This window comes from Protopterus annectens, chromosome 1.part1 (genome assembly GCF_019279795.1).
Source record: "Protopterus annectens isolate FY-2018-M chromosome 1.part1, PAN1.0, whole genome shotgun sequence".
Lineage (NCBI taxonomy): Eukaryota > Metazoa > Chordata > Ceratodontiformes > Protopteridae > Protopterus > Protopterus annectens.
In genome coordinates, this window is record NC_056726.1 from 1,153,779,962 (window position 1) to 1,153,797,877 (window position 17,916).

The 17,916-nt window shown below is 36.3% G+C and overlaps 1 protein-coding gene across 1 annotated transcript in view; it reads right to left on the reverse strand.

Moving 5' to 3' along the window:
- Positions 1-17,408, reverse strand: part of LOC122815823 (parathyroid hormone/parathyroid hormone-related peptide receptor-like) — a 147,332-nt gene extending 129,924 nt beyond the window's left edge. Inside the window, exon 1 of the mRNA XM_044088628.1 lies at positions 17,382-17,408. Coding sequence (XP_043944563.1) covers positions 17,382-17,408 — 27 coding nt within the window. The remainder of the gene's footprint in view (positions 1-17,381) is intronic.
- Positions 17,409-17,916: the final 508 nt, after the last annotated feature.

Genomic DNA, 17,916 nt, shown 5'->3' on the forward strand with positions numbered 1-17,916 from the left:
CTGCACAGATGTGTGAGGAGGGATTTTAATTTAGGCTCCTGGCATTGAGCAATAACACCATGAGGTTCTGTTGAATTGATTTTTCTATGTCAGTAAGTTTGACAATGTGGCATTGCCTAAAAAAGGCACTTTGTGGGTGGACAGATCCTTAGTCAATATTTAAAAGCCTAGAAGGAATAAGCACAGACCATCCTAGGCAAAACAATGTGGTCTGTTGACTATGTCCTTCCAAGCTGCCAAATACTGGATCCCTTAGAATGACACCAGAAAGACAGCCAGTTGTTGAAATCATTTTGTTTGCACATATTGTGGCATCATCCTTGATGATGGTAATATGTTGCTCGGTGCCAGGCTCATATTGACTTGAGGCAAACAGTCTGGAGCTGGTGTCTGCGGTGTAATCCCTTGAGTGCAGTCATGATTTGGGGGATCCTGGCACCAGATAAGTGACTGTTATCTTCTCCTTGTTCAGCCTGGTTAGAGGGATGTCAGTATGTCTTACAATGGAGTCCCCCATGATGAGAACCCTGGGAAGTGGGTTTGCCTGCTTTAGGGGATTAGTGTTTTGGGCTCCACTGACAGTGACAGTATTTTTGGTGTTAGGTGTTTTTTTTAGTGCTTTTGGGCTTGCAGAGGCATAGCTTTGACTACATATAATCTAGTTGATCTTTTTTGTTTAGGAAGATTGCTTTATGTGCCTTAGCATACGTTAGTGTATGTGCATGTTGTGTGCTATGTGAGGTGAGTGTTGTCTGTTTGATTTCAACAACCTGATGTGGACATGTATGTGAGAGTTTAGCCTCCATTGTCACTGTGTAGTTAAGCATTTCTCATGTTAAGATTCTTTAAGGATTAAGTAGTTGCCAGCAAACATAAGACAATTGCTACCTTATCTCAAGATGCCTATATCCACCACACTGGTTACAGAGAAGTTAGGAATCTTGGTTTACCGTGAAGATGGCAAGTGTACTATTCTGCTTGATATGTAGTTACAGTCTGCTCCTGAAGTGAGGGATGTGCTGGGATATGAGTCTATCATGCCAACACAATTTATTGATGTTTTGATAATAGGTTAGTTCCTTCATCCAGGTATTTGAGGTACCATTTGTTCTTCGAAGCAATTGGAGGTCAAACAGGATTGGATCTTTCATGGCTCAAAAGGCTAGGCACAAATCTCCATAGAGTCTGTAAGAGACTGAGTGCAGAGTGAGGTAGCCAGTGTCTCCTGAAAACTAAGATTATTCAGGCCACTGATGTTTTTTTTTAGTTATGAATCTCTGAGGTCTCAAAAACTGAGTTATATGTTTAGACAAATATATTACAAAAAGTGCATTATATTCAATAATGGGTCTGATGAGACAGAAGTAAAGGGGAATTAAGACTTATTTTAATCTTGTGCAGATGTCTCTGGAAATTTGATGAACCAGATATTAAGTTTTATGAAGCATTACATATTTATGACGGTCAAATGATAAGGAATTATCAGGAAGAGTGTCTAGTTGCCTTATGACAGTGTCTGATTGGAAGTGTATGTCACCTACATGGTACATGAACATTTTTTGTTTACCAAAATGAACTATGTCACATTTCTTCACATTTAATCTGAGACCATTGTCCTTGTGCCACTTGTTAATATAATCTAACCCATGTTGGAGCACTTGTGGTCAGTGGAACATTGAATAACAACTCCCAGTTTATAGTTGTCTGTAAACTAAGATGACCATAGGCCAGGAATTTTGGTCTGGATGTCAGAAAAATAGATGTCAAATAAGAGGGAGCTTAACACTGAGCCTGGTGGTAGACTTCTGGTGGCTTTTTTGCTTTCAGAAGTGGCACCAGTGACTCTAGCCACATGAGTGCTGCCAGACAACCAGTTAGCTATCCACCTAACAATATAAGGATTTACATTCAGATTTAGTAAGTCTGTCAATAATTCCAACATGGGTAATAGTATCAAAGGCCTTGGCCTGGTCATTTCCTTTTTCAAAGAAATCAATGATGAAGAGGCAGGACTTTCCTTTGACAAAGAGGAATCAATGAGGGCCCATGGTTAAGAGATTTACACTGTCCCCATTAATGAGGTCTGAGATACTATGCTCCATAGCTCTACAAATGAGGCTAGTGTGGCTAATAGGTCTATAGTTATCTGGAATCTTGTCAAGGGATCAGTTTAGATTAAAGAACTAAGTGTGGTTCTGATAGGTCATATCTGGCACTGATAATCAGGAAATGTGGTATACACTGTGGGCCCATGGATAAGCCATTCTTAATTTTTGAGAAGGTTGAGAGAACTTATTCCATAGTAATTAAACTTGGTAGCTGGGATTGTGGAATCTATGGAATAGCTTTAACTGTGGGTGGTGTAAAACTTGCATTAAATTTGTCGGCTAGGATTTTAGCTATTTCCTCTGGGTCAGAGTGTGCAATATGTTTCTGGGATAGCTCTGAGCACTGCTTGGCATTAGTCCTTAACCTCTAGTTGCCATTTCCATTCATTCCCACAAAATAAGTCATCACATTGCCATTTTTTGGTGATAGTATCGCTATGTAATAGCTGCAGCAGAGTAAGTTTTAATACTTCTTGAAACAGCATCTAAATGTGTAACAAGAATTTAATAAATATTTATTAGCCACAATTCTGTTAAATACATGATTCCACAATGTTAACTTACAGCTATCCATAAATGGTTGTCAGCAACGTGGCATTAATTTTAATGAACTTACTGGGCCAGTTTCCAAAATAATTGACTTGTCAAGCAAGACATTGCAACAACATTTCAAGGGTGTTCACAGAAAGTCTGAAATTCCTTAAGATTACCTGCATTGATGGAATAAAGACAATAAACTCTACAAATATAAACTAAGGGATTCCATCAGATACTGGAGAAATATTTTCAGTAGCGTTCAAAGGTCAGTATCCATTTCTAATAAACAGAATGTCTTCTTCTGCTGTGCAGCAACAGTACAGAAGAGACATAGCAAATCTCAGTGAAATTAGGAAAGAGAAAACTGAAAAGGCACAGCAAACAAGTCCTGTAGATGGTCCTGTGGTACCTGGGTACTATCACCATCTGAACTATTGAATATGTCCCCAGTGTTAAAAAGGCCAGACATCAACCACCTTTTTTGTTTAACAAAATCACCCAGACAAAGACGTAATGTCTTCTTTACTCTGCTGAACCACAAACCACCTTGCTAACAGCAAAGTGTTTTTTTATTTTGTAATTTGAGTTCAAATGCTTTTCTTTCAAAGAATGTCTTAGAATTCATACACTAAATTGAAATCATTCTAGTGCTGAACTCACTCATTATAATCAGCATAATAAAAATAATACAGTTTATCAAAATGCAAATATTTCAACTTGTATTTAGGTTTAAAACTGATATGGTGAATCATGAGAGAAAACAATCAGAAATGAGGCATGATCATTCCATAAGTTATTTTTGTAAAGAAAGAAATATTGGATCTGTTCATAATATGAATCACAGTTGGAGAGAAACTGAAATTATTGCAAATGACCAGAATAGAATAGGATGCAAAATGAAACTCTCACACTGATTCCAATTATGCATAGGGATGAATAAAAAGTCTGTGCAACTCAGTCGTCTCTTATATGCATTAGAGTGGTTAAAAGCAAATGGTCTGTGGAATAAACTTACTTAAAAATGCAATTTCAGAATATGGGAAACAAAAAATAGAAACATCCTATAAAACCCCAAACTAAATAATAGGGACATTGTCCAAAATAAAACCTGAAGGTGGTAAGCCCTTTCATGCTTGCCAAAAAGTCAGGGTATATATGGCAAGAAATCTAAAACTAAAACCACCTACTGTACCATCAAATTCCATACAGTGTCCAAGGAGAGTACTATTGCTGAAATTGAATTCATCCTCAAGTCTTGGTGAGTACCTTCATGAGGTGGACCCTGCTTTTCAAAAAATCTCACCAAGATGACACTGACATATAGACTGTATTTATATAGCATATATCATGGACAGAAGTAGGTCAAAAATTTAAAAAGATAGCAGGACGCACAAGACCCAGGATAAAAAAGTGCCCAATCCTGGTAGGTTCACTGGTGCCAGGACTGGAAAAAATGACAGTGCAGAACCCTCAAAATACAGAAACATTCCTATAATGGGACTAGGCCAGGCCAGGGGGAGGACAGCCTCCCTGTTGTAGAAGGAAATAGCAGTCCACAAAAATCACAGAAACTGATAGGCCAAAGAACAGCCATAAAGAAGATAGAGTGGAGTATTGAGGATAAGAAAGAAATTATGCATTGTTACTATTATGCAAAAAGACAAGACACAAGATATACAAAAATATTAAAAGAGAAATTAGAGGAAAGAAAAATATTTCCACAAGAAAAGCTATCAGAAGCTTCAAATAAAAAATTGTGTTCGTTAATAAAACAGATTTGTGAAAAACAATATATAGACCAAGAAACTTTGATATGTTTGGAAAAAGAAACATATGAGGAAGTGCAAAAATATAAACAACAAAACCTAGAGATTTTTGAAAAGTGTAAAAAAGAAGTATCAACATGGGAAAGAAAGAGAGATTTGATATGGTGCAATATTTATGCAAAGGAAAAAACAAAAAATAATCATTACAAAAAGGACAGCACCAAAGATAACTGAAGAGAAATATACAGGCAAAGGAATCCGGACATGGAAAACTTTACAAAAAAATAAGAAGACAAAGAGGAAAAGTAGAAAAGGAAATTTGTAATGGTGAAGTCAAAGAAACAGAAACTGAGGTTATGGAATGAAGTGAAGGATTCAGCATAGAAAATCTAATTCAGAAAGCACCACAACAGGATAGAGCCATAGACATCCAAACTAAGGGGAAACTGGTACAACAGAAAGCAATTGGTCAGGTGCTATATGAAGATGTTATGGAGCCTTCCACAGGAAACCAGTATAAATGTTCAGGAAACTGTGGAAACTCTGATGTAGTCAATGTTGAGGAGGGATAGGCCAGTGAGATCCCCTATGACAGAGCAATGGATGGCACAGGATGAAATTGAAGAGAATGTGCCACAGGAAGATGCTATAGAACTTTCTATAGAATACCCGCAGGAAATGGAAAACAAAAAAATGAGTCCTCAGTTTAAAAGAAAATGAGCTAGGAGAAGAGTTGCTTGATTTAATATTACTCCACTACATACAGATGGAAATTCTCATAACCTCTCAAACTATTGCCCCATCTCTATACTTTTCCCGCTATCCAAAATCCCTGAGAAGTGTGTGCACACACAATTACTCAAGTACCTCATTGATAATAATCTTCTGTCTCCCACTCAGCATGGCTTCTGCCCAGAGCACAGCACTATTCCAGCCCTGTTCTCATTCACCGATACTGTCAACAAATTCTTAGATACAAATCAACCCACTTCAATAATCCTATTGGATCTATCTAAGGCTTTTGATACAGTATCACATACTAAACTTCTGATCCAATTAACAAAACTTGGCTGCAACCCCAAATCCCACAACTGGTTTACATCATACATAAACAAGAGACAACAATCTGTAAAGTGGCATAACGTCCAGTCTGATTATCTGTCAAACAACAAAGGCATCCCACAGGGTTCCATTCTGTGATCATTACTCTTCAACATCTTTATTAATGACCTCCAGAAAGTCTCTCAACTAGGTAAAATTATCCAATACGCCGATGATTCAACAATAATCTCTACTTCAAACAATTTCTCTGACCTCCTCACAGTTACTCAAAATGCTTTTACAGGGATTGAATCATGGCTAAACAATTCACAACTGCTACTAAACACCAAAAAAAAAAAAAAAAACTTCTGTTATTTTCTTTAAAACCACCAGATATAGGGTCCTGATTAAGTGATCGAACTTAACTTAAACTGAAACTTAAAAGAACGAAAAGGCAAAATAGTGAAGCAGCTTTTAAGCAAATTCTTTCCCTGGGAAGAATTTACTTGGTTGCTTCCGTTATTTTGATGTTTTTGGCACTGTAGTGTGATCTCAAAGTTGGTATATTTAAGTAGAGGGGTCTGGGGGTGAAGCCCCCCACTTATGTGCTGTTTTAAAGTTTTTATTTTATTTTTATTTTTTTGGGACAGCGATTTTTTTACCCTTGGAAACAAATTGCTGTTCCGAGCTTTTGAGATTGTAAGCTTTCGCTTACATGCGGTCGATTAATCATCGTTCCCTTTTTTAAGCATTCAATGATTTAGTATAGACCCCAGATATACACTTCAAAATCTTATCTAAAGATTGAACTGAAATAGCAATAGTAAAATTTGCCAAACTACTAGGCATTACAATTGACAACAAACTTACCTTTTAAACACACCTTCTCAAGTCAATAAAGAAAACAGACTTTAAACTTTGCAAACTTTATCGTCATAAACTTTACATGGACAAAAACACCAAAACAAAACTGGCAAGTACCTTACTCATCCCTGCTCTACTTTATGATAGTGCCATCTTTACTAACCTTCACTCATCCCTCAGCAATAAACTTCAGTCTTGTTACTATAAAATAGCTAAATTCGCCTCAGGAAAGCCTAACCGCTCACACCACTGCCAAGCAATCTCTGAACTGGTTGGATTTCCCAAACTATCTTTGCTATACCCAACTAATTTATAAACCAAATACCTGCCCAGCACTCTCATCAATACTACAAACTTATATTCCTTCATGTATCCTAAGATCCTCCAACAAATTGCTACTAAGTGTAACCAAGCTCAACAAAAGAGCTGGACAATGCTTGTTCTCTCATAACATTGCTAAAAATGGAACTCCTAACCCTCCCATATTACCCAAACAGACTGTATAAAGACATATAAAGTAGCATTAAAAACTTACTTCCGACATAACCTCAAATGCCAATGCAAATCAAACAAACCACCATAAAACCTTCACTACTTATCTGTAACCCAGTTCCACAGTTCAAAATAACTTTCACCCTGACAGCAACACAGCTCTATTACCACTATAACTGTTCAGCAAGAACTGCCATGTTTTTTTCATGCGATGCCAAAAGGAAACAACTCAAGCTTTGTACTATACTACCAACTGTTAAATCTAAGTTTATATAACTTCTGATACATACTGATAAGTTTTATATTGTAATTTTTGCATATTTTCGCTTTTAAAAAAGATTTTTGTCAAGTGTCTGTATTTTTATTTGACTGTATTAAGTGTGGAGCTTTTCTCCCTGGGCCTCCACTGAAAATGGGTTCCTGACCCAGTGGACTTTCCTGGTCAACAAATGTCAATAAATAAATAATAAATACTAGAGATAGATACACATATTAAGATCAGTGAAAGAAACAGAGTGCAGAAGGTCAATCCAACCCAAAAAGTCAGAAGTTTGATAAAACAAATGGACACAGTAATTAGGACTGTCCATAGAGATCCAAGTGTTATAACAGAAGTAAACAGGATATATTACTGTGCAGCTAAATTAATAACTGATAAAGTTCCACCACAAGAACACAGGGTAGTGAGGGAAAGTAAGGGGAGAAATCAAATACCATCATGGAAATATCAAATAGAGAAAACTATAAAGCAATTAAGACAAGAAGTGTCATTGTTAGAAGAGTATAGAAGAGGGAACAGATCAACAAAAATACTTAGAAAGATAGACATGATAAAAGCATTGAGCAATATTAGAACAGATCAGGGTCTATCATGCACTATCACAAATAAACTAAAAATCTCAGCACAGGTGAAAAATCTTAGAAGATGTGCAGATAAATATATAGAAAAAGTACAAAATAAGCAATTTGTTGTTGACCCAAAAAGTTTTATAGAAAATTAGGAAACAAGGTAAAAGGAATTCAAACACTGCCAAAAAAAAAAGAAATACACAGATTTTGGAGAAGTGTTTATGAAGATCCTGTGGAACATAACAGAGATGCTAAATGGATAGAAGAAGAAGTAAAAAAAAGAATAAGTTGTTTAAAGATACAGGATATGAAATTGGATGAAGCAATACCCAGAGAGATTGAAACAAAGTTAAGAAAAGCATCTAATTGGAAAACCCCACGCCCAGATGCAGTACCTAACTTCCAGTTAAAAGTATTAACATCTTTGCAGGAAGATTTAGCCATAAGTAAGAACTATTTAGCTGCATACCCCAAACAGACACCAACCTGGCTAACAACAGGAAAAACAATGCTCCTAAGACTGAACCTGCAATCTACCCTAAAAGTTATAGACCAGTAACTTGCCTTCCAATGATACATAAACTATACACTTGAATTGATGCTGCCAGAGTTTATAGTCATTTAGAAGACAACTCAATTATGACAATAGAACAAAAGGGCTATAAAAGATAGTCATATGGAACAAAGGATCATTTGTTGTTAAATAAAGTTATAGTGGAGGGGAAGAATCTAAGTATGGCATGTACACCCTACACTGATAGACTATGTTACTGTGACCATGAAATAGTGGCAGACCACTTTGCAATTAAGCCATAATAAAGGACAAAATATTATTCCAGGGATAAAAATTCAAAGGGGGATATTCCAGGGTGACTCTTTGTCAACATTACTATTCTGTCTTGCCCTTAACCCATTAAGCTGTCTACTTAACAGCTTAGGCCATGGCTGTAATTTGGCTCCTAGAAAACAACAAAGTGTAAAGACTTCTCATCTACTCTTTGTTGATGATTTAAAGCTGTATAGCTCATCAGATGAGGAACTGAAAGCACAATTGCAAGTTGTCAAAACTTTTTCAGATGATATAACAATGTCATTTGGTCTTGAGAAATGTGCCAAAGCAACCTTTAAAACAGGAAAACTGCAGCACCAAAAAAAAAAAAAAAACATCACTTTGGGACAAGAATATGATATAAAAGAACTTGAGCAAAAATGAGTGTATAAATATTTGGGAATTGATGAAGGATCAACAATAAAACATGAACAAATGTGAATAAAACTTAGTAAGGAATATTTTAGAAGACTAAAATTAGTCATGAAAACAGCATTGACATCTAGGAACAAAATTCAAGCTATAAACCAATTTGCTCTTCCTGTCCTAACTTACAGTTTTGGAGTGATTGACTGGCTCCAAAATATGGTGAATAGATTAGACAGGAAAAAAAGGATGCTTCATTCTCACTAAATGATTTATACAAATCAGTGCATATCCAGATTATACATTCCCCATTCCGATGGAGGTATGGGCCTCCTTGAAATTGATTACATGTATAGATCTGAAATCGTGGGACTGCACACATATCTGCTGGCCTTACAAGACCCAAATGTAGTGAAAGTTTTGAAACATGAGGAGAATAAATCTAAGATGACTTCCCTGCTTAGTCTAGAAGAAGCATATCAGTGTCAAGCAAGATCAAATCAGAAATAGATAAAAATCAGACAGCAACTGAATGTGCCAAAAAACAAAAGAAAGAATATAAGGTGAAGGATCAGATGAGAAGGCAGGAAATGTGGAAAATGCATAAATATAGTTCATAGGATCATAGGAGATGACTAGGCTAATGGCTCTGGGGCCCTTACAAGCCTAGCCAAGAGTTTATCCCCCAAAAAGAAACGTCAATCAGCACCTGTTCCCCTACCAGTGAGGGACACAGGTGGAATCTCTGGGACAAATTTGTGGTTACCCATCCACTCATCAGTGTTGCGCTTGAAGAAGATCAGTGAAATACTTTGACATGTATGGGGAGTCTATCCCAGAGATAGGGACACCTCTGGGAGACAAACCTGTCTCTCCAGCAGGTTTTGTTAATGTCACATATTAGACTTAAGCCTTTCGATCAGATACTACACGAGGAGTTAGACTTACAGATGTGGAGCATCTCTAGTAGAGCGGGGTCCGAAACTACCTTGTAGGCAAGACACAAATCACCTCTGAGCAATCTGTAAGATACAGAATAGAGTTATAGTGATTTGAGCCTGTCCACACAGGACAGGTGTTGGAGACCATGGATTCTCTTTGTGAGTTATTTCTGTGGCCTTTCCAGTTGGTGCAGGTGTTTGGAGAGGTACATACCAAATGGGGCATTGTACTCAATTATTGGCCTAATGAGGGAGGAGTACAGAGAGGTAATAACCTCCTTTTTTTCTGGATGCAATTCCTTTACTTATGAGATGAACCAAGTAAAACACTTTTAGACCACCGCTGCTACATGATGGTCAAATGTGAGATTGTTGTCAACTTGTGTGCCCAGGTCTTTCACTACAGGTTGCATGCTTATTGGGTTTCCCTTAATGTGGTAATCGGTAGGGGCTGTGTTTTTGCCGAATGGTATGATAATACATTTTTTTTGCATTTAACTTAAGGCCATGATTTTGGCACCAGTCATTTGTTGCTGTGAGACCCTCTTGAAGTATGTTAGCATCATTTGGGGAGTCAATGACAGCACCCAACTTACAGTCATCTGCAAACTTTGTCAGCCACAGGCCTTTTGTCTTTACCTGGACTTCTGAGAAGTACATGCCAAACAATAGGGGTCCCAGGACAGATCCCTGGGGGATACCACTAGTGGCAGGTCTGCTGTCGGAGGTGGTGGCACCTATTTTGACCTTGTGGGTCCTATCAGTTGGCCACCCACCTGATGAGATAGGGATTTACACCAAGTTGTGTTAGCTTTTAGATGATGCCCAAGTGGAGGATTGTGCCAAAGGCTTTGGCCAAGTCAAGGTAAGCTGTATTTACTGACTTTCCCTTATCCAGTGCCTTGGTGACAGTCTCAAGAAAGTCAACCAGGTTCAAGTTGCAAGTATAGAAAACTTCTGGAAAAGCCTCATGTTGATCTGGATCAAATGCATGAGCGGTTAAGGAGAGACGAATTCAGACCAAGAGATGAAAGGTTAATATTGGTGGCCCAAGACAGTGGGCTACATACACATTGGTTTACAAAGTCCATTGAACATGTGGGAGAAACAGACAAATGTAGGTTTTGTAAAACAGAATTGGAAACTGTTGCATACCTCATTGCTGGTTGTGACATACTAATGGCAGAAGGACTGTATACTGAAAGGCATAATAATGTGACAAGAGAGTTGCATTGGAGATTGTGCAAACATTATGGTACTGAAGTGGCTGAAAAAGACTGGAAGTATAAGCCACAAAGCACCATAGAAAATGATGAAGGCTACATCATATGGGATCACCCATTACCAACTGTTCAAAAGATAGATGAGAGAAAACCAGATATAGTGGTCCATTAATAGAAGACAAAAGTAGCATTTATCATTGAAATCGCCACACCTAGTGACTACAGTATACTGCGTACAGAGAGAAACAAAATCATAAAATATCAGGATTTGCAGGCAGAAATGAGAGCAATGTGGAAGAAAGATACCCAGACAGTTCCAATAGTAGTAGGAGCAACAGGTCTTATAAAAAATAATCTACAATCATATTTAGATATGTTACCAATACATGTAACTGTACAAATTGCAGGAGTCATTATTGGGAACATTGTGGGTGCTGCGAAGAGCACTTTTGGCTGACATCAAAGATTGAAACAATACTAATTTCATGAACTTTAATCATACTTTGACTTAGGAATGGAGTCCATTCTCGTCATGGTATTAGAAACCCAAAACATTTGGAGAAACTGAAAAGTCCCAGGCTATATAACAGAAACAGAAAGAAATTGGCAAGTCCAACATATGTATCTCACAGAATGACCAGAAAATAGTATCACCATAAATAGATTAAAAGAGTAAACACTGCTCATGAGAAACCCAGCAAGTGTTTACTAACCAGCCTACATCCATCCTCTTTAATTTATACCAATGACCTACTTTTAATTTTCTATGAAGAGACTGGATGCTATTAACATTTAAGGAAAGAACCAGAAAACTATCCAGGATGTATTCTAGGGAGGGTTTGATTTCTGATGTGGTATCTGCTTTGATTTTAGTTTGTTTTTCTGCATTTTGACTGTGGTTCATTATGGAATCTCTGACTGACAAGCTGTCACAGACAAAGGAATAGCTATTACAACAACAGAGTCTGCTGTAGCAAAATCATCACCATTAACAAGTACAGGTGGGTCTGGAGTGCATAAGTGAAATGTATTCTATGATGGAGTGCACAACCTGAAAGGTTAATCCAACATCCTGAATCAGCAGCAGTTTTATTTGAAATAACAGTAGGAAATGATGCAGAGGTACATACTGCTGGAGCAGATGAGTGACTCACAAAGTGAGGCACTAGAACAAATGTCTGAGGTGATGTGGGAATTGGGATAAAGGAAGGTATGTCAGCACTGCAGTAAAATGAGAAATGTGAGACATCACCAAAATTACTGACAAAAGGGACAAGTTTGCCACATTTTACACAGTGTCTCTGTCAAATTAGAATTTTGTGATTTGGAAAACCACAGACATAACAATACTTGTTTTGTAATTTAGTGCACAATGCACCACAGAACTCACAGAATTACCATTAATGAGATGTACAAAAGTAATTTGCTGTTTACTATTTTCAGATGAGCCCAGGCTTTTCAACCCCCATCCACATATCCCTGTGTTTTTTTCAAAACAGCATCTAAAATGTCAATAAAAATCTGTAAATAAAGGTATTTTTTTACATTGAATGCTGTATTTCTGAAGAATGACAGAGCTATTATTTTTGGACGATCAAGCAATGGAATCAAAAGTCACATCTAAAAAAAAAATTTTCAGTTCCAAAATGAGTACATTTTCTAAGCAAGAACTCTACATGTTTTATCAGTAGTTTTCAATGTTATAATGGATAACTGAATCGTCAGTTTTAAAAAGAATTGTTTCCCATGGCCAGTTCTTATGGAACTGCTGTAAACGTTTTCACCTTACTGAAAGGTGGGATGACACATTAACAAAAACTTAACCACAGGAAATGGTGAACCTCCAGAAGACATTGGCACAGTAACTAAAACTGTGCAGTGAAGACAACACATTATTCCTAGGGAACAAAGGCACTTTTTGGGGTACAGTGCACTGTAGTAGAGGTACCTGGAAGGTAGGGTATACCAGGCATAACAATGGAAGATGGAGTAGCAATATAGGCAAAGGATCAAAAGTATTCATAGTCTCTCATGATACTTTTGTCTTTGGTACAAATCTCAGGCTCAGTGTTTCACTATCTGAATATGGCTAAGAACAGGACCTCAGCAGAGATGACAAGAAGCCATAGACACTGAATCATTCATCTAATGTACATTTAAATATGTTGATACTATCAGATGCTTTCATTTTGTTAGGAACTTCGTTCCACCTTTTAAGAGCACTAGCATTAAATGATTCAGACCTATGATATTTACTACAACAGGAATAGCACACAAGGGAAGCATTGTTCATCGCAGCTCTGGGATAAAAACTGAAGGTAGTATCCAGTGTGATACATTTAAAAACTTGGATAAGGTCAGCTTGAAGGAGTGGATAATGAATGGAATAAACCTTTAATTTCTTAAGTCAGTCTTCATAAAAATGTATTTATTTATTTATTTGACATTTGTTAACCAGGTTAGTCCAACTGGGCTAGTAGCCCATTTTCAGTGGAGACCCAAGGAGAAAAGCTCCAACAGAGACATTTGCATTACAAATATTACTAGCACATACAGCGTTTTAGATAGACTAAATTACACTAGTAGTTACATTCCCAAACAGAGAAATGTTATACATAATTTACAGAGAGTACAGTAGATAGACAGATAGAGGTTACAGAGAATACAGAAAAAAATAAAAATAAAAATATGGAGGGTAAGTAGATGGAAGTCAGTGGACAGGGGGAGTGGAAATATGGCAGTGTAGTGGATTAGGTAGGGGCATGACAAGGACAAGTTTTAGTATTAAGAAGGTAGAGTTTTAGCTCCTTTTTGATGTGTTTGGGGTGGGGTATTGATCTGATGTACGAGGGGAGTTTGTTCCAAGCTTGGGCTATGGTGGATTTGTAGAGGAGTTTGCCAGCAGTTTTACTGGGGTGGTAGATGTTCAAGAGTGACTGGTTGGAGGTGTGTAGAGTACGTGTAGGGGTATAATAGGCTATCAGAGAGAAGAGAACTGGGCATGTGGATGGTTTGTACACTATACTGTGTAAGATTTGTAACTGAGAAAAAAAAATCTTGACTGACTAAATGCATTTTGTGAAATGTTTTTCATCTTCCTTTATTTCATTCATATTGTAAAGTCAGAACTCAACACCATAATCAAGCATAAGTCTTATCATAATTTCTAAACAAAGGAACTAATGTAAGCAATCATCTAAAAGAGTATCACTGACTTATGGTCATTATGAGAGCACAACATTTCCTTACCTGTCATCTGTTCACTTGCATGACCTATCCATGTAAAAATCTTCACAAACCATGATGTCCAGATCAATATAACAAGCACATTTGTTATCACATGATTCTCTAGTGCATAACAACACTTTAGATTCACACTGACAACATGCAAAACCTTACACTTGCTGCAGCTGAAAGACAACTTATTATTTTTGCTCCAGATGCAAAGCTCATCCAGATACTAACATAAGAATCTTTGATTAGAACGTGAATCAACTGCGCAGGAGACTTTGATACAATCAACAAATTCTTCAACACTATAATAATTAATTACTGGTAAAGTAGACACATAAAGGTTCTAACACTGGGCTCTACTGATTGTCACTCATTCTCACAGGAAAATACATTCCTAAGTCGTACAGAGTAATTTTGTCATTTAACCACTCTGTGACCCATTTAGCAATATTACATTAAATCCCAATTTTGCAAACGCATCAGGTAAAGAAGAATAGGGAACAGAGGCAAATGCACTAGACAAAAATATATACCACATCAAGAGGAAATACATATAACTTAGTGGAAAAGTTATGTCAGAGTAACATGATATCAAATTTGTCAGTAAATCAAAAAATGCTTTTGGAGGTTCTTTACATTCCACCTAGAGAGCAAAGATCTGGAATTCTCTAATAACCAACATCAGACAGACAACACACATACTCATACCATCAAAACTACACTTAAAAGGAATGTTTCCTTACCACTCCACTCTCCAACCTATTATAGGATCATAGGAGCAAAGAAAACAAATTGAGAAAACTGACTGAAGGTCCACAGAGTACAAAAAAATCTTTAGCGAACAAACCAATGTAGACCACCAAAATCCTTCGATAAAACACTAATTTAATATGACAAAGCAAAGTTCAACAAGCAGTTTTTAATACAGGTAAGCACTTTCAGGCTCTGCCCTTCTTCAGATGAAATAAAAACAATCTTAGTCACATTTAAATACCTAATTCAAAATAGTTTCCAACCAATCAAAATTTATACTGCACCCTCCTATCTTTGAGGGCGGGTTTCATAGGAACAAATTCATTTAGTCCTGGTGTCCTATGGGCTAAAAGCTCAATTATCCACTTTGCTTCTTCTCTCTCAGTGGCATCTACTAAGCTACCCTTTCTTATACTAGGAAATACATTTACAATAGCTCTAAATCTAAACTGATGGTCATTATTTACTTCTACATGTTTATAAAGTGCATTGTGCATATTTCCGGTTCTTATGCATGAAAGATGTTGCAAAATTCTAACTTTAAGCATATTATTTGTTTTTCCCACGTAAAATGCTTTGCATTGCTGACACTCAGCTAAATAAATTATATTCTTTGTTCTACAATTGGCTTTTGCTTTAAAATAAAATAATTTCCCTGTTACTGGATGCTTAAAAACAATCTCTTTATTAATACAGTGACATGCCTTGCATAGCCCACATGGTTTTGTACCTACTTGACAAATGGAACTTTTCTTGTGGTTACTCTTTTCTTGTGTTAAAATGTCTTTCAGATTTTTATTTCTTCTAAATCCAAATTTGGGTTCTATCCCTACTATTTCTTTTATTTTATCATCAGATAAAAGTATATGCCAATTTTTCTTGATAATGTCACATACACCATGTATATTACTACTATACATGAATGTCATTCTATTAAATGCAAATTTATGGCCATGTTGCTCTTCTGATGAAATTGTCTTAAATGAAGATACAGATTTTCTATGTATATTACCCTGACTTAATTCACTTACTATTAACCTCTCATTGTAACCTCTATTTTTAAAAATATGTTCCATATTCATCAATTCTTCCTCAAAATCACTATCTTTAGTACAAAGCCTTTAGGCTCTACTTACCTGACCCCTTATTATATTCTTATATGTATGTCTGGGGTGCATACTATCATAAGCAAGTAAATTATTTTTCCAGCATTCTTTTCGAAACAAGGAAGTAACTAAGCCAGATCTTTCTTTTTTAATTCTGACATCCAGAAAATCTATAGCTTCATCTGAGCATGTGAGAAAAAAATTGAAAAAAGTTGTGGTATGTTCCAAATATTCTATGAAAAGTACTAGTTCTCTCTTTCCCCCTTCCCATAAAATAAAAACATTGTCCACAAAATGTCTATAAAGAAATAGATGCTTTTTCCATCTGTTTTGGCCCCTTAGCACAAAACATCTCTCCCAAAATGACAAAACCAAATTTGCATATGTATTAGCACAGGGGGTGCCCATGGCTACCCCCTGTGTTTGTCTATATACATTGTCATTGCATATGAATACATTGTTGGATAAAACCAAATTCAAGCATTTTCTTATTGTAAATAATTTCCTATCATCTGATTCACCCATTTCTTTGCATAGTTCACAAACAGCATTCATGCCATATTCATTTTCTATCACTGTAAACAAATTTACAACATCTAAGGTGACCATTAATACTTATTTTCCACATATATCAACATTTTTTATGGCTTCCAAAAATTGTTGTGTATCTTTCAAAATTTCTATTATTCTTGTTGTATATGGTTTTAAAGTATATTCTAACCAAATAGATAAATTTTCAGTTACCCATTTTCTACCTGAGACTATCGGTCTCAGTGGGGGATCTTTATAATTTTTATGTAACTTGGGTAGTGCTTTGAAAATAGGTGTTACCGGATATTCTATTAATAGAAATTCACTAAGATCTTGGTCTATAGTATTGTTATCCAACATACATTTAATACTGTTATGAACTCCTATTATGATGTTGTTGAGTTCTAATGGACTAATTTTCAAGTAGGTATTACCTTCTATTAATAAATTATTTAATTTAAAATAATAATCATCCTTATTTAATATAACAACCACTCCACCTTTATCTGCCTGTTTTATTATGATATTATCATTGTTCTGTAAATTTATTAATGCTTGTTTTTGTGTATTTATTAAATTAAAATATTTCTGATTTTTACCTTCTTCCAAGTATTTATATAAATCAGCTTCACATACTTTAAGAAACATTTGCATGGTAGAATTGAGTGGTGGCATGAATGTACTAGGTTGTCTCAACATATGCTGTCTATTTTGTTGGTTAAATAAACTTTGCAACATTACTTTTCTACCATAAAACATCATATCCATGACTATTTCATTAAAACAGCCTTCTCTACTTGGTATGAAGGACATACCTTTGTTTAAAACAAATAATTCATCATCATTAAGAACATAGTTAGATAAATTATGAACAATATTATCACCAGTCAATTTGATGTCCTTCTCTTTTTTGCCCCTCTGCCTTCGCTGCTGGCTCTCTTCCATTCTCCTTTTTTCTTCATTGGAGCTGGCAGTTGGGCTAAAAAACGCTCACCCTGCTGCACTGCTTCATTTGTCTTGGGCCTTGCAACCAAGTCCTTAGATTGGGCAACTACTGCATTTGGAACAGCAGTTACTAAAGAAACGTTTGTTGTTTCTTCTGATTCAGAATGTTGTATAGTCCTCTCTCCCAGAGGTTCCGTAGTTAAATTTGAACTCACTATTTCTACCGAGTTACTTTGTTTAGACCTAACTAATTGTTCATTACTGTTGTTCAAACGAAAAGTCTCTTGCACTCTTCGAGCGCTATTCAGCGTGGTTCTACCTCGCATCACTT